Raw genomic sequence first — 19,192 nt, 5'->3', positions numbered from 1 at the left:
GGGAGTTTATGTTGCCAATTGTATTTTAAAACCTTCTAATAAAAGACTTTATATTCAAATATTAAATACTAACGATAAGGAAGTAAGCCATAAACGGTTTATTTGAAGGGTAACCAATCTTTTCTTCATTATTCATATATTCGTTCGAAAATATTGAATATTAAATTATTTATACCATTTAGGTAGTTGCAATGGAATTAAGCCATGAATTTATGAAGCATGGGATGAATGCATGAAACAAGTTGAAAATTTTGAAAATGCCAGGTTCAAGAAGTTTCACTCTCAATATGAAGCAAAGCCTTATATTGAAAACTCTGGTGGCTGAGAAACGGCCCAAAATAACAATGTGCAAAAAATGGGGCCTTCTGAAGGAGCCAGAACATTGGAAGTCGCTATGGAACTAGTTAATTCACTTGAGGGTGTTTTTGTATCGGCTTTGTCAAAATTGAGGGCGATACAATCTTGCATGATCAAATTAAATTCTAATGAAAAATCAATAAATGTTCCTAATGTACGAAAGCGTAAAGCATCCATCCAGGAAAATGAATTGCCAGCGAACATATGTGGAAAACCTAATGCATCTTAAATACGACAAAGTTGGATATGTAGAGGTTTACACTCATGGTGAATGTGATAATGACGGTAAACCAAATGCTAAAGGGAGTCTTGGTGTATTCTTTGGAGAAGGCCATCCTCTAAATGTCTCGGAACCTTGTAACGGAATAACAACAAACATTTGTGCTGAAATCCAAGAAGCTACCAAAGCAGTTCAAATACTAAAGCGTTTTTACACATTCAAACACAGTCCCAACTTCTTATAAATTCAATTACCTGTTGGATACATCTCAGAGAAGGCTGGAAGTTATCCAATAAAAATAACGGTTATTTAGAAGAACTTGATAAAGAAATTGCAAACATGATTATAAAATGGACACGTGTGGAAGCAGATTGTGGAATATTTGGAAATGAAAATTTGGAAATGGCTAAACAACTTGCAAGGAATAGGCAGGGGTATGAAACCTTTACATAATTTTAAGTTTTTATAAAAAAAGGTTCGTTATATATCAATATATATATATATATATATATATATATATATATATATAAAACTGAGCAGCCATTATCATTTAAAAACCAGGATAAATGCATCGAAACCAAGTAAATAATTTCCATATTAACTAATTCATTATAAAGAATAAAATTAAAAGTGTTATTAGCTTATCAAAATATTTTAAATATAAAAAATAACTGGATATAATTTCTCTGTTGCATATGTATGTAGTATATCTCAATACAAAAAAAAATCAAAAACTCATATGAAAATATATAAGTCTATTAACATTTATCCTATTTGTACCGTACATAGTGTTTAGTATACTTAAACATTTGAATTTTAACTATCTGCTATTACAATCTTGTAAATATTTTAATATTTCCAGGCCTAAAAAGTCATTAAAAATGTACAAATCCGTGGCAATAATTTATCTCAAAATATTAATAATACAAGATTGTAAAAGTAGATTATTTTACGCTATATATTTTTATCAAAAGAATTGGATTCCACGAATTTGAGTAAGGGAGATATATATTAAATATGCATAACATTCAAAAATGTTTATGTCATTTATATTTTTTTTCTATTATATTTTCTTATACCGTCATTGATTAAGATCTGGAAGCTAATCTGATTAAGTTCATATCGTATTATAAATATATAAAACTTTGTGTTGATTGAATAGGACATTCACAATCATAAATTCGAACTGTGTGAAATTTTTCGCAATTCAAATCCTTGGGCTAATTGATCATTAGAAAATATATTTTGGATAAATACTTTAGTTTTCCAACACTCAAATATTGAGATAACACTAAGCAAATACCTTTAAACTATGAAAAAAACATAGAAATTCAAAATGTAGATTTTTATCTACAAACAACTTTGGTTTTAATAATATTGTACGCTCAATCCTTGTGCAACATAATTAAATCTAAGTTTGAAAGTCCTCATACATTTTCAATTCCCTATTCGAAAAGCAATACCAATGTTCCATAAAACCGAAATTCCAGATAATAATATTGCCATTATTAAAATCTTTAAAAAAATAGGACTGACTCAAAACTACATTTCACACGTATAGACGTATTAGTCTATTTACCTTATTAACTTCGTAAAAGTATCCTCTACACGTCTTATATTATTCGAGTTCGCTCAATAAAAATTATATGTAACTAAAACTTGCAATAATCATAAAAACAATATAAATATTAGTAGGTACATAAAGTTATGATACAACAGTGCCAGCTAAAAACTTATATAAATATTCAAAAATTCATTATAAATAAATGTTATACTTAAAAGTTAAAAAAAAGTCATCTTACGAAGTTGTTGTTTTCAGCTGACTCAGTTTTGCTTTGACTTCTTTGAAAGATGGCCTTTTTTCTGGTAGTAGATCCCATGCTTGTTTCATTATGTCGTAGACTTCACTAGGACAACCTTCAGGAGCTTCTAGTTTGTAGCCTTTCTCGACGTATTTAACAACATCTGCTAGGGGCTAAAAATAATAAATAGAATTTTAAATTCATAAACTATATATATACATCTATCCCTCGTTTTACACAGAAGATACGTTCCAGAAAAAACCGCGAAACTCGAATAATTCACTTTTATATGGAAAAACTGTGCTAAACGAAAATCACTATGAAAAATCCCTTTTCTCAGTTTTTAATATGATGGATAACGGAAAATAAATATTAATATACTTAAAATCATGCATATTTAATAAATTATAAGAAAACTTTTTTTTTTCAATAATAAAACAAACATAAAAATACTATTTTAAATATTGCATTTTCTTTACAAAAAAATTAAAATTGGTTTTAACAGATATAACCTTTCTTTTACTTCATAGTTTTTTATTTTCATGCATTGCCATTGACGAATTATAACTTTTCAAAGATTTAACTTTTTAAGTTAAAGATTTTGTAAAAAAAAATTCTTATATTTTCTCATCTTGAATGAATTTACGGTATCAATTATATATAAACACTAATTTAAAACAAAGTATAAAAACAGTAATGATCTTTGTTTTGATATTTCAAACAAACGAGCTCACACACACACAAAAAATTTAGTTTGGATCCTAAAACATGAAGTTCCAATATCATCTACATATTTCTATCATACATACTAAGAATTCATTACAGTAACATATTAAAATGTTATTGTAGATATAAGCAAATTACAGTTCAGTGTTTATAATTTCTTTTGACTTTTATGGAGGAGAAGAAGCTTGTTTTAGGCAAAAAATCTGATTTGCTAATTTTATGTTTTCTCGACGTTTCAAGCAATTTTGAATCAAATGAGACTAAATTTGGCAATGCATGTGTGTGTGTTTGTGTGTTTCTCCCCTCGTCGACGTTTTCTCAAAAAACGGCTGGATCGATTTTAAAAAATTTAAAAGCCATTCGATATAATTCGATAAGGACTAGCATTGGTTTCATTGTAATTAGCAGAAAAATGAAGAAATTTTCGTCCACGTTTTAGCTAAAAATTCTGAATCGAACTTATCTGTGATAAATCAAAATTTAAATATCAGAAATTTAAAAGCCATTGGAATAAGCTTTATAATAGCTAAAAAGTAAAGAGCAGTTTATAAAAATTTTCTAGTTGGGTAAAAAATGTTACCAATAATTTTTTTAACTAATAATGTTTAAAGAAAGTCAAGGACTACGTATATGATATGAGTAATATTGCCAGTATTTTCTTATAGCAGATGTTTAATACTGCACAAAATGATTTATTAAGTTTCTTTAAAAAAATGTTCCGACATTTTTAATGAAATTTAACGTGGCGTAAAAGTGCATGCACATAAATTAATTAAAAAATTTGGAACAATAAACTAAAACTTTAAGACAAACAAGCAAGCAACAAACAATCGGAAATAGCAATGTTTAGATTTAAGTGAAAATGAAAACATTATTTACGAAATACAGTTAAAAAATTTCATTTCGTAAAAATCATTATAGTAATATAGCAATTACTTGCACATAGTGTCAAAAAATATGATTTAAGGTGGAAATTCTGTTTTGAGAAAAATATATTAGTTTAACATGGAAATCCAACTTAATTCAACTTTCAAATTTCATACTTTATATAAAAACAATTAGGCTTAAAATTAAATACTTACGATTCTGGGATAGGGTACACGACCAAACGAATATATTTCCCACAGTAAAATTCCAAAACTCCACATATCAGACTTATTTGAGAATCTCTGTAAAAAAAAGTATTGATTGTTGCTTATTATTAAGAATTTATCCGTTTATTATACATAACTATTTATCAATTATTTCTTACACTCTGTTTTAAAGCTTCAGGCGCTGTCCATTTAATAGGAAGTTTACCACATTCCAGAGTAAAGTTTTCATCTCTTGCTAAGCCAAAATCAGAAACTTTAGCTAAACCCTCTTCAGAAATTAGGACATTGCGAGCAGCCAAGTCGCGATGGACCACTTTTCTTGATTCCAAATATTCCATACCGGAACACGTATCACTGATAATTAATTAATAATAAGTAATGATAGTTAATAAAATATTAAATGTGATCAACAACAAATTTTTAATATAGAAGGTCTAATTACTTACTATGCAAAATTAATTTGATCTATTTTGGTAACGTGCAACCTTCCTCGGGAGCGAAGATAATCCACAAGTGACCCTTTGCTCATAAATTCGGTAACTAGACATATATGTTTATTATTGAATACCAAACCGAGTAATTTTACCAGATTTTCATGCCGTAATGACCTGAAAGTAAAATACATAAGATACATAGGAATTACAAATAAAAACATTTCAAAGTATCATATTAAATATGATACAAAAATCATTCGCAACAAATTAAATTTCTAACAAAAGATTCGACTATGACTATAAAATCCGAATTATTTTTCGATATTCAAACAATTTTTTTGGAAATCAAAAAAAATAAAATTATAAAAATGATACCCATAAGCAATCGTTTCGTTACAACAACCATAAAGTTTTTTAAATTATTCAAATCGGATGCTTAGTTCTCTCAAAAGATAGCAATTTTTTGCACTTATAGCTCTGTATCACCGAAACGGCTGGACCTGCAAAATCTAATCATTACGAATCGAATGTTTTGAAAATTTGTTTGAATAAATCAAATCGGTTAATCCGTTCTCTCTTAAAAACGGACATTTCAGCACTTTTTGCTCCAAATCTCCGAAGTCGCTGGACCTGCCTTTGCCAAAAACTAATAACAATATCTTACTCTCAATAGGAATCGATTGTTTTTTGAATTATTCAAATCGATTCATCCGTACGATCGAAATCGTAGACGAAAAATTATCTCTACACACAAACACACAATTTTTTCCTGAGGTATGACAAAATGTTCAAAAACCTCTGAAACGTGAAGATATGCAAAAAATTTAATTTTCGATATTTAGTCCATTACTATAACTTACACTACGGGAAGTTATTTATTTTGGAAATTGAAGAAAAGAAATCCCAAAAATAATCATTTCATCAAACAAGCAAAAAGTTTTTTGAATCATTGAAATCAGATGCTTAGTCCCAAAAACTGCCATTTTGTGCACACTTAGCGTTGCATCTCTGAAACGGTTGGGCCTGCATTTGCCAAAAGCTAATCACCACTGCTCCCAATCATTACAAATTGAATGTTTTTTAGATCATTCAAAACCAATACTCCGTTCTCTAAAAAACTAGATTTATATTTTCTGCACTCTTTGCTCTGTATCTCCGTAACGGCTGGACCTGTCTTTGCCAAAAACTAATCAGCACAACTTCCTATCAATAGGAATCGAATGCTATTTGAAACATTCAAATCGGTTGATCCGTGCCCCCGAGAACGTGACTGGTATATTGTATCCCTACATACATACACACACACATACATCCATTTTTTCTGAGGTATGCCAAAATGTTCAGAAACCTTCAAAACGCCGAGAAATGCAAAAATTTTCATTTTCGATTTTCGACCCATTACTGTAACTACCCTACGGGAAGTTAACTAGAGATACGACCGTATCTGGATATCTTACTATTTTAGAGTATAATTCTCGGAATAAAATGGATACACACACATTCATTTTTTCTAAGGTATGCCAAAATGTTCAGGAACCTTCAAAACGTGTGGATATCCAAAAACATTCAATTGAGATTTTTGGGCAATTACAATAACTTACTCTACGTGAATTTGAAAATATTATTTTTATCTAATTTCTATAACTTACGTCATGACAGAAGCTTCCGCCAAGAATTTTTGAGCTGCTTCACTTGAGTCTTTCAACATTTTTACAGCAACCTTCTGACCTCCAAGTAGGCCTAACATTACATCACCAAATTCTCCTTTGCCAATGCTCTCTTTAATTTGTAATTCACTTTCAGGTATCATCCAGCCAGCATCCACGAATGCTTTCGTGTCTACACAAAAACCTGGTTTACCTTTTTTGGGTAAACTCGTAATTAACTGAGTACATAGACCATCTGCATCCTGTTCGTAATGCTGTAATAATAATAATATCATATATATAAAAATGAGTCGCAAAATGCGTTGGTAAGCGCATAACTCAACAGCGCTTGGACCAATTTGGCCAATTCTTTTTTTCAAATGTTCGTTAAAGTCCAAGATGTTTCTTCCAGCGAGAAAAATCGAATAATTGCTGGACAAACCCTAAAAACAGCCCTTTTTCTTTTCACATACAAACGTTTACTAACTAAAACGTAGAATCAATTTGAGATTTATTGCTATTATATAAAGTTCATATTTAATTATAAGCACTCACTGAATACTCCTAAACGATCATTCGGATTTTGATAAATCTTTCTGAAGTTTGTTAAGGAAATTTTCTAGGATGTGTGTAATTATTGTGCAATATTGTAGAAATAAATGGAAAAAAATGCAAAAAACGACATGTCATTGTTTGCATTGAAAATAAATGAAAACTAACATATGCCAAAAATTTCAATTTACTTATGAACCTAGACAATATTAGAATATGTATAATAAGTTTATGATTATGAGTAAGAAAAATGAAATGTCTACATTAAGCCGAAAAGTAGCTGAGATGTGCCAGAAATTAAAATAATATAAAATACAGTATATGTATGGCAGATTGAATTATACACATTTGAACAAATATGACAAATTAATTCACTTAAAATATGAAATTATGTATTAATCAGAGCCGGTCCTACCTTTAATGCGATGCATGCGAAAAATACGAGCGCACGCCTTAGGGGGCGCCAACACAAGATTCGGATATTGAATTTTGAATATAGTTTTTTTTTCAATATATAATTTCTTTGCATCTTTTACTAGCCTCTCTACAATATTTTTAAAATTCGTACAAATTTCACTTTATAACAACAAATGGGTAAGTAAAGATAAATACATACAATTCGGCCCTCACGATATCGATTAGGACAAGTTTAAGATGCAATTTTGGATATCTTTAATAATAAAAAATTAAATTAATTTAATCCAGCATAAAGTACTAGTGTTATGTTCTGGTTATATTTGTTATATCGTTTAAAAGACTTCAATTTCCAATATAGTGTGTGAATTGAGACAGATCATTTTATTTAAAGCAGTTCTACATTTAACATCGCTCATATTATAAATGTATTTGCATTTTGGCGTGAAGAGTAATTTTAAAAACTCTAATTATTATTTTTAGGTAAACGGTAAATATTAGTATATTATATTAAAAAATTGTAGGCATGGGTACAGGACAACGTCTGTCGGGTCATCTAGTTTATAATTATAGCAATGACATAGTTTTTGTATTTAGGGTGTTAATTACCTCAACAAGTTGTGCTAAAGTTTCAAAGAATTCCTCATCATCGATTGTTAATTGGTTGTCGTGATATTTGACTCTATAATGTTCAACTTTATTCTGAAAGCATACGCACAGCGTATAGTCTCCTGGAAAGTTTGTTGACTCGCGAACTAGGAAAAGACCATCTTCTCGAGGTTGCAAAAGCTGTTCTGCTCTTTCTCTAGATATTTTGCCGTGAAACCATCTGCAATTAAATCATAATTCAAGTTGTTGATCTGCCAATAAATCCCTTCACAATGTACTTACGGCATAGCATTTAATTTAACTTCAGCCTTCTTCTGCGCACATGTTGGCGACACAGATTGAACTCTCGAAACCACTGGCACCGGTTGATGTATATTATTTACTAAATTTTTACTCGCGCTATCCATTCCAAAAGATTGTGCTGGAATAGCACTTGTCCCTCCAATCATCGATGTGGACATCACTTGACTGGAGTTATTAGAAGAAGCGGCCAGGAGCTGCTGAGAACCCATCGACGTGGACATGAGGTGTGAAGGGCCGCCGTTGTTCAGGCACAATTTTTGCGGCTGAATTGGGGCGATTGTGAATTGACTCTGAGATTGGTTGACTGGCGACTTTGGGGATAAAGGAGGCGGCGGGTGATTCTGTTGTGCTGTCAAAATTGGCTGGTGGTGCTGCTGATGGATGGACGAAGACTGGAACAAAAAATTTCATTCATAAAACAGCAAAACAGCAAACGTTCTAATATTGATGTTGAATCCACTAAAGGCTATTTTCACTTGGTGTAATATTTAGATCAATGCAATAAAAATGTCACTTATTATTTACCACATTGTTATGCGGAGGTACAATCGGTGGTGGTGCATGCATATCCGACTTGATATTTCCCGGCGGACAGCAATCTAAGGATGAGGCTCCAGGCAGTGGTGGTGGTCTTTTATTTTGTCTTGCTGGTGCTGTCGGCGGCATGTACCTTGAAATGAAAAAAATTCAAAATATTAATTCATAATAATTGAACATTGTTCAAAATGATTACATAACGTAATTAAGTAAATAAATGTATAACATATCAACTATTTGCATGTTACTGTATAAATAAGTAAAACCATTAACCCTAGAACGGTAGCTGCACGCCTCCACGATAAACACCTCGTATATGCAGATGATTGTACTTTTATTAGGTACATTTGTTATGGAAATTTTGAAAAAATAAAAAGACTATTTGTTACTAAACCAGAATTTTTTTAAATAACCTTTGATGATATCACAAAGTATACAATGACAAAAAACGGATAAAAATCACTTTTAAATCATCATAAAGAAATAAATGTTATCTAAGATAATTTTGATATATTAATTATATGCCACACCCAATAGGTGAATCACTCACAACAAAATTAAGAATTCACTAACACTTGAAACTATGTTTGAAATTTTTGTTTCTATAAACGTTTAATAGATTATATTAAAATGTATTCAATACACAAAAATCAAATATTTGGTTTTAGTATATAATAAAATCTTTCATCTAATTTATTATCCGGTTAAGAATTATATTGGCGTTTATTGGTGTTTACAATGCGCCCAGATTTGTACATTAATAAGTAATAATGCCCTTTAGTGATATAAATAAAATTAAATAAAGCTCTTTTCATTGTTAGATTGTTTAAATAAATTAAGGTTTATTCTAACCATGCAAATTAATAATTATTTGAGTACTTTTCCTATATTAAGACCTATCTATAATTTGGTATCATTTACTTAAACATTTTTATATATATTTTAGTTTAGAATAACATACATGACTGAGATAATATATGGTTTTTGAACATTTTCAAAAACCAAATTGATTAACTTACTTTCTTAATACATTTTTTTATGATTTTGAAGTAACAAATACTAATTAAGAATGCAATAAAAATCAGTATTTTTTAGATGAGTATTTTCAAATCAGAGTAATAAAAATTCTCATTTATCGATTCCATTTAATACTTTATCTTATATTTATGAATCTATTTTATTCAAGTTTTAAACTTATAACATTTTGTATAATTTTCTTCATAATTATTTAAAAATAATTAACACTTATTCTGGAGTTGAACATAACACTTTCAGATATTCGATGCATAGTTATAATTTTATTATAGCAAAAATTCAATTTCGACCTATACCTTTCGAAAATTGGAGACAATTCGGGACAAACGATCTAAATCTGGAACAAATATTGCTTTTAGAAAAACCCGGGACAAAGTGGAGAACCGGAACTGTCCCGGCCAAACCAGGGCGTATGGCCACCTTAGTTCAACACTTTTCATTTTATCTATTTTATATTCAAAGAATGTTCTTTATTTAAGTTCAGACGTCAACTGTAGTCAGTAGTTACTTACGAAACACAAAACACGTACATATGCTCGGAATAGATTCTGATAAGAATCGCCAAAGGACGCGGCGGATTCCCAAACTATAATATTTTTTTATAATTTTAGTATGTTCTTTAAGACTACAAAATTTATCAATATGCAAAGTTTCATCATAATCGTCAGATTTTTTTTAATATTTAATTACAAATAAACCATCCCGCCAAACTTTCTTTTTCTCTATCAAAAACTGATCGACGCGATTCCCAACTATTTCAAAAAGCTTTTGAATTTTCAAAATCGATTGAAGATTGTTGCCTGGCGAAAGATGTTACACTTTTCTGCTACATACAAAGAACCAAGTTCGTCGCGCAAAGCTGACAAACGATAGTCCTCATCGAGGTACATCGAATGGCTATTAAATTTTTGAAATCGTCCCTGCCCTTTTTCGACGAAAGGTCAATTATCTGTTCACTTGCATACATACACACACATGTTTTTTTCAAATTCGGTCTCAATCGATTCGAGAAAACATAAAATTTTCAAATCATTTTTTTTTTTGCAAAAAACAAACTTATCCTTAGGGAAGTTAATAAAGTTTTATAGGTTCTTAGAGAATTTTAAAGACAATAGTCTGAAATTTTTATCTTACCAGCAGGGTGCGTGATCTGCAAAAGTCAGTCCTACAGGTTGATGGTGGTACCTTTGATGAGTGGCGAGTGCCGCTGAACTCTGCGCGTCCCTTGCGGTGTTCATCGCACTCGTCTGCCCTTCACTAATAGGCCCTTTGGTCACCTTTCAAAACACTCTCGTAATACAATAATAACGTTTATCAGTATCTATATCCCGAAGAAGTTTCAAAAAACCAATAACCATAATATAATTTCACAACTCCTGTAAGTTCCTCCTTATGCTGAACGTAGTAGTAGATAAACACATGTATCTATTATCTTATAAATTTAATTCCGTGCAAGTACTATGCACTGATCACGTTTCTTCTTTTTTCCTTCAAGAATAACCGAAGTCGTGGATTACGATCATCACTAAATTTTTCCACGAATTCTGTTCCAGTAAATTCGTTTGATGTTATCTCGTGCGAAGGACAGAAGTTCCGTTTTATTACGTGTTGTTTGCAGGTTGACGCAATAGTAGAACACCAAAAATGGACTTCCTTTCTGGGTAGTTAGCAGCTACATGCCATGACCGCATACGACTGAAAATAGAAAAAAAAAACTCATTAATTATAGTATAAACAATATTATATAAACAATGATTAAAAAATGTTATTGACTTTTTTCGATTTTATTAAAGCATATATTTTATAAATGCACGTTCAAAGAATGTTCAATACTCCGAATGAAAAACATTTGAGGAAACGAAAGCTGGAACAAATCTAAAATATTACTATAAATATTCCTATAAATAATACTATAAATAGGCAACAAGGCCTGGACCAATTTGGCCAATTTTTTTTTTTAAATGTTCGTTGAAGTCCAAGGATGGTTCTTACGGCAAGAAAAAGTCTGATAATTTACGGGGAAACCTTAAAAACAGCCCTTTTCTTTTTCTCAAACAAACGTTTTCTAACTAAAACGTAGAATCAATTTGAGCTTCATTGCTATTGAAGTTCATATTAAATTACAAGCACTCACTATATACTCCTTCTAAACGATTATTCGAAATTTGATAAATCTTTCTGAAGTTTGTTAAGGAAATTTTCTAGGATGTATGTGATTATAAAGTACTGGGATGTATGTGCAATATTATAGAAATAAATGGAAAAAAATGCAAAAAAACGACATGTCATTGTTTACATTGAAAATAAATGAAACCTTCATCTGCCAAAAATTTACTTATGAACCTAAACAATATTAGAATATGTATAATAAATTTATGATTATGAATAAGAAAAATGAAATGTCTACATTATTATTGCCGAAAAGCAGCTGAGATGTGCCAGAAATTAAAATAATATAAAATACAGTATATGTATGGCAGATTGAATGAACATATGAACATATGAACAGGATATGACAAATTAATTTACTTAAAATATGAAATTAAGTATTAATCAGGGCAGGTCCTACCTTTAATACGATGCATGCGAAAAATACGAGCGCACGTCTTTGGGGGCGCCAACACAAGATTCGGATATTGAATTTTCAATGTAGATTTTACATAATTTTTTTGCATCTTTTAGTAATCTTTCCACAATATTTTTAAAATTCGTAAAAAATTCTCTTTATAACAACAAATGGGAAAGTAAAGATGAATACATACAATTCGGCTCTCACGATATCGATTAGGAGAAGTTTAAGATGCAATTTTGAATATCTTAAATAAAAAAAAATTAAATTAATTTAATCCAACATGAAGTAGCAGTGTTATGTTATGGTTATGGTTATGTTATACCGTTTAAAAGACTTCAATTTCTAACATAGTGTGAGAATTGAGACTCATCATTTTATTTAAAGCAGTTCTACATTTAACATCGCTCATATTAAAAATGTACAGTAAACCCTCGCTTTACGCGGCAAGTGCGTACCGTGCAGTATAGGAACCATGCTATAAGAAACTCGTATTTACCATACAATTCAGGCTAATTCGTAGTGCGTTCTATGGAACCTTACATAGTGCAGTATGGGAACCGTGTTATGAGAGACTCAGAGTTGGTACAAATCGCACCATTTTTATCGCGTTGTATGGAGACCAAGAAATACAACTTGAAGTAGGAGAAATACGGACGAAATGACGTGTAGGACATTGACACCTTATTCAAAAATTGGCGCGACGCAGTAGTCAGCTCAAACGTGTTCTTAGGCGGCTATTATACAATCAGGCATGTCTAAAAGATAAAAGTCGATAACAAAATTTACATCAATACCCTTTTGCACAACGAACTTATGGGCTGTTGACCAAATACCGCGTAATAAAAAGTCCGTGTAGTCGGAGGGATGTCGGATTTTTAGCTCCGTGTAGTATGGGAACCGTGTACCCAGAATGCCGTGTAAAGCGAGGGCCTACTGTATATGCATTTTGGCGTGAAGAGTAATTTACAAAACAATAATTATTAATTTTAGGTAAACGGTAAATATTAGTATATTATATTAAAAAATTGTAGACATGGGTACATGACGACGTCTGCCGGGTCATCTAGTTGTATATATTATTAATTATTTTAGATCAATAACTAAATATTTTCCCTCGATTTTAAAACGATGTAAATATAGTACATTCTCGAATACTGCCAAGGAACATTATCGTTTTTCTCGAGTCTGCATAAAAATGTAATAACGATTGACCTGAATGCAAAAGTACTTTATCAACATTGCTGATACTGTAACAGAATGGTATTTTATGGCAAAATTCTATCGAAGTCACTATAGAACAAAGTAATTACTGTGTTCAAAACATTTTACTTATCTCTGGATAATAGACATTAAATGACCATTTAAATATCTATGACGGTAAGAGAAATAAATCTTGTTCATAAATGCTAAATAAAACAGAGTTCAAAAAAAATGAATAAATAAATAAATAGATAGTTTGATTTTAATGTGATGTATTAATGAGGATGAACATATTTACACAATATTTCTATTACATTCGAAATGAAAATAACTTGTTTCTAATCATGATAATATCATTCTGGTACGTTCACCAGAACTTTGAAGATCAAAATAAAAAACGATTTATTATTCACTGTGCATTCTAGGAAGACAAGATCCATCTACGATTCAAATTATTTAAATGTATTTATTATTTATTCAAATCGCATATTTCATGATATTCACTATATTTCAAATAACTGCACGTGATTTCCGTAAAGTATTTTCATCTACAATATATATTTATAAAGAAGCATGCAGTTTAACCTTGATTAAATAAAGTCCTTTTCAGATCATATGATTTTTTGTATCATATTGCAAACAACTGTAAAATATTTCAAACATGTATTGAAAATTTTTGATTTGATCTTCACATACAAAACTAGTTTTGTCAAGGTAAGTTATGTGAATTGAATAATCAATTCACTTAATAAAAAAAAAATGCAAATCATCTCGCGGCAAATGCAGGTTAGCTAGCTTGTTAGCAGTATTTATTTATTTATTTGAATTTACATCACTGAAATCGCGACAATATGATGCTTTTGGTCTATTTTCTATGCATCTGTAACAAAATCCTATTTTAAGAGCGATTTAAATAGTAACACATGATTGCAACACAAATTTATTGCTCTTAAAGAGCGAAAGCTTTCCATAAATTTCGCCTGGAGCCTTAAATTTCAAACTTTGTATACTGACTGTGATGTAGGTGGCATTTGTAAATACCACAAAAATAAAAATTAAACTGGTGATGTATGGCATCGTGCATTGAGGCAAATTGCTGGAACTTTCCGTACCGTAATGAAATATTCGAGGAATATTGAATGTTTTCAAATAGATTATTATAAACATTATCTAATATTTATAAGAAGTATATAAACTGAGTTGCAAAGTCGAAATTATTTATTTGAAGTATATAAGTGAGCTTTAGAACTTTAGCCAGAATTAAATTTAAAATCTGAATTATTTTCGATATGCAAAAAAATTGAAATCCCAAAAGCAATTGTTTTGCCAACACAAGCAGAAAGATTTTTGAACCATTCAAATCGGATGCTTAGTTCTCTTAAAAACTGTAATATTTTGTACATTTAGCTCCGTATCTTCAAAACGACTGGGCCTGCCTTTGCCAAAAACTAATTACGTCTTCTCCCAATCATTACAAATTGAATGTTTTTTAGACCATTCAAATCGGATACTCCTTTCTTTCAAAAACTCGATTTGTATTTTAGCTAAATTTTGAAATTTGAAAAATTTGACAAAAATTGCTATTTTGCGTAAAATTGAATATCTGAGTCCGAAACCATCAATGAGAGATTCTATGTTAACACTTTGGTATTTTGCATTCGAAAATTTTCCAATTCATGACCTATTGTTTCATAACTTATTGTTTTACATCATTTTCAGACATTTGATGGATATTTGTAATTTCATCATGAAGTAATTGCGAAAACTAAGTTTATACCTTGAATTTTTGAAAACCCGAGACAATCCGGGACAAATATTGATTTTAGGAAAACCCGGGATACAAGGTGGAAATCCGGGACTATTACCTTATTGATTATGGTGCCGATTCTATCGTATAATAGACCCTAGTTATGGCAAGTTTGACAAATTTAGTACCATTTTGTATGAAATTTTGTATCATAGTTTTGCCATAACATTGATCTATTTTACTGCAGAATCGGCCGCCTATATTTCCAAAAATTTACTTTTGTCCATACTTTGCAAAAATATTGCAAAATGGTAGTAATAACCAATGCAAATACATTTGATGAAATCATTTCAGAAACATGCGCTCATAACAGATAATATTAAATTGAATAACGAAACAAAAATTCGGGTGTTAAAATCGTATACAAACTAACAAACACATTGAATGTGTCATTAGCACATATCCGTCAAAAAGCGAACTGACCTTACATACGACCACATTGTATTTATATCGTGTCACGATGTTTTTTTTTCTCGTTCTTGTTTTTTGTTAATCGTATTTGTATTTTGTGTATTTGCTCCATAGTGGTTTCAATATAATAATAATAAGCGTCTGATGTCTGTGACGCGACTGATGGTGACTCACATTCAAGAGATTATCTCAAAAGTCGAAGAGAATCGACCTTGGTGGCAGAGGTTATATAAATTATAACTAGTAGTATAATAAATTAATCAAATGATATATTTAATTGAGTAATATCATACAGGTAGTGGAAATAAATATGTCTCAACTTCCATAATAAACCTAGGAGTAAGTGGCATGAGCACGGTTAACCGATAACGGGTACAGACGTTTTTGAGGAAAGATTTGACCAAATTTTGACCATCTTATTTTTTCAAATTTTGATGAAATTGAAAATAAACCTTTTGCCGTGCAGCTGTTAATTTTAGTATGTTTAATGTGATCACGTGGTACTATCATCATTATAATGATAAAAACTTTCATCAAAATCGTCCAGTTTTTTTTCATTAGTTAATCTGGAAAATAATAATTAAGAGTAGTATCAAGAAAAGAATATAATATGAAAATCATTGTAATGATAAAATATTCAAGGTAATAATATAGGAAAATGTTAAAATAATTTGGAATAAAATTTAGAAAAAAATACAGAAAAGGGCAAAAATAATTGGAACCGTTGGAAGAAAAGTTGTATCAGATATTATCAGTGAGCATTTCATTAACAAAATATTGATTGATTTCGAAATTGGCAAATTCAGATGTATCGTAGAAACTTTGATTTGAAAAACTATAAATTTTAGACTACATCAATTAACACAAAAATATTAAATACATTAATTTCAAAACTACGAAATCAAATATGCAATAGTTGCGTAATTTATTAAATCGATTCAGGATTGTAGGCAAAAACATAGACGGACATTTTTTTACTTTTGTGCTATTTACAAAGAAACGGCTTGGCAGATCATTATGCAAAATTAATCAATACGAGTCCTTATTGAGATACATCGAATGGATTTTAAATTTTTGATATCGGACCAGTTTACGAAAAACGTGGATGAATAAAGATCGAAAAATCGGTTATAATACACACAGGCACTCATACACCACATACATTTTGCAAATTTGGTCTAATCGCTTCAGATTGACTTGAAACGTCGAGAAACCATAAAATTATTAATAATCAACGCCGATTAACGCGAAATCTTATCGAGTTGTACAATAGATTTCATGTTTTTGAAATCGATTTAGCCGGTTTTGAGAAAACGTCGACGAAATGTCAAAAATCGATTCAAATACTCTTTCCAAATTTGGTCTCAAACGATTCAGAATGACATAAAACGTCTAGAAAAAAATAGCATGTCAGATTTTCTTCGCCCTCAGAAAAAAGAAATATTTGGTTAAAGCAATATTATAGTTGCATCAAATTGCAAGAAAATCAATGACAAAATGAATTTAAACCAAAAATCCACAATGTCGCATTAATCGTAGCCTAGCTGTATTCAAACAATTTTCAAGAGTACACAACAGTACTATTAAAAATTGATTAATTTCTCCAATGCGATATTAACGGTGAATCAAAATAATGATCAAAATCGATTTGGCCTCTTCTCTCTATGTCTGCATTGAGTATATATATTATAGAAATCTCCAAAGAAAGAAATACAGTTTTTATAGATAGATTTTCGAATCTAAATCATAAATTCGTTGCGGTTAGAATTGATCCGCTGCAAGCCACAATAAAACGTATTCCAGTAGCAATCATTAATTTCGGACGATTATGGTCGTCTAAAGTGAATATAAAAACAGAAAAAAAAATTCGAAGAAAGAAATTGAATAAATTATGTAAGGCTGTACATCCATGACCGTAGTACAATTTATGAGTCTAATAATTTTCATGAAATATCAAGAACGAAGACTGAGGAGCATTATTTTATGTCATAAAAATATTAATTTATATTATTAAAAATTCTACTTGTTGAAATTAAAAAAAATTAAAATTTTAATATAGTCCTAAACAAAGTTATTATTGCCTTGATTTGAACATAAAATTAATAGTCTCTTAATATATGATAATTAATATTTTTTTATATCTTCCAATTTTTATTCCAAATTATTTCAACATTTCCTTACTAAGATTTTTATCATTACAATTATTTCCATATTATATTCTCAGGTTCTTGATACTGCCCTTAATTATTATCTTCCAGATTTGGGACTGAAATAAAAATTACACAACGGATATTTAAAAGATTTTCACCCTCAGAAGAATCTCAAGACATCTACCTATCTAACAAGCCTATGTCTCAAACAAACTATCACATTATCATAGTATTTTTTTTCAATTGCGATTTTTACTATGATTATGATTCTTTTCATACTATCATTTATATATTTTTTTTCAAATTCACGCAAGGACTTAAGCCATTAAAGACCATCACGATGAAGAACACCAAACATTATCATTTCCTGAAGACATTAAAGTAATTAGATCAGCAAAGATTAACTAATAATGAATGCATCTTTCTTCTACGCCTTACAAAAAAAAAACAAAAAAAATTCAATTCAAGGATGATGAGCAAGTTCATTAGATTTAGATTGTGCGAACAGATAGCCATAAATGATTATAACATGGGAACAAAATTAATAGAATGAAGAACATATTCATAAAATAAATTGAATGGTAGTAAAAAAAATTACAAAATTAAAATAATGTTTAATAATTGCATAATTGAGGATAATCCAAATGAGTTACTTAAAAAGTATAGTTCTCAATAAACTAATTATAAAAAACAATTGTCCTATAGTCTTGATTAAAAAATCACTCACTGGAGTGATTTCTACACGTTTTTTATTCATAATATTAGCTTTATTTCGATCTTATTAAAAAGATTATAAATTGTATTATTATGATTGCTATATTAGTTTATTTTTAATTAAATACTTTTTCCAAAATTGGTGACCCCGACGTGATAAAACCAACACCTAATATCATTTCATCAATAGATTTGTCACCAGTACTGAACGGAAAGTGATGTGGCAACACCAGTTGGTCATTTTTAATTTATTTTTGATATATAGAAACTTTTTACAACAATAGCACAATAAACGGGCACAATATCTATTTACCCTATGTCGATAAACAAAAATTTTGTCACGAGCAGAATTAAAAATTAGACGAGAAATTCCAAACGCAGCTTAGAAAGTTTCATTTACAGTAAAGTTAGCAGTTAATTGTTCATCTATGCTACTATAAAAACAAAATATTGTGCACAATACAGTTTTAATTATTTATTAAACTCTTAACGGTCGCAATTGAGAAAGCTAGAAAGCGGAGAATTTCCAGTTAACGATCCAGGTCCATGGGAACCGACAAAAATTTATGTACAAAACCATTGCGTTCACGAAATGTATTAAATTACGAA

General features: G+C 30.0%; 1 protein-coding gene and 1 long non-coding RNA gene across 2 annotated transcripts in view; both read right to left on the bottom strand.

Annotated features, from left to right (window-relative positions):
- Window positions 1–1,816: 1,816 nt before the first annotated feature.
- On the bottom strand, window positions 1,817–10,996 carry LOC113366396 (tyrosine-protein kinase CSK-like). The gene is made up of 9 exons (XM_026607996.1): window positions 10,864–10,996; window positions 8,683–8,827; window positions 8,137–8,549; window positions 7,855–8,074; window positions 6,283–6,554; window positions 4,646–4,807; window positions 4,358–4,553; window positions 4,188–4,274; window positions 1,817–2,552 (listed from the first exon to the last, which is right to left on the bottom strand). Exons 1-9 carry the CDS (start codon window positions 10,965–10,967, stop codon window positions 2,376–2,378), a joined length of 1,776 nt encoding a protein of 591 aa, XP_026463781.1. The 5' UTR covers window positions 10,968–10,996; the 3' UTR covers window positions 1,817–2,375.
- Window positions 10,997–11,162: 166 nt separating this feature from the next.
- The window catches only part of LOC113366395, a 54,397-nt gene continuing 46,367 nt past the window's right edge, over window positions 11,163–19,192 (bottom strand). Inside the window, exon 3 of the long non-coding RNA XR_003366275.1 lies at window positions 11,163–11,424. This is a non-coding gene — a long non-coding RNA (uncharacterized LOC113366395). The remainder of the gene's footprint in view (window positions 11,425–19,192) is intronic.

This window comes from Ctenocephalides felis, unplaced genomic scaffold, assembly GCF_003426905.1.
Source record: "Ctenocephalides felis isolate EL2017-DRISC unplaced genomic scaffold, ASM342690v1 CF-g0.4_SCAFFOLD_01170, whole genome shotgun sequence".
Taxonomy (NCBI): Eukaryota; Metazoa; Arthropoda; class Insecta; order Siphonaptera; family Pulicidae; genus Ctenocephalides; species Ctenocephalides felis.
The sequence above is the reverse complement of the archived record's forward strand: the minus strand, read 5'-3'. Positions and strand labels throughout refer to the sequence as shown.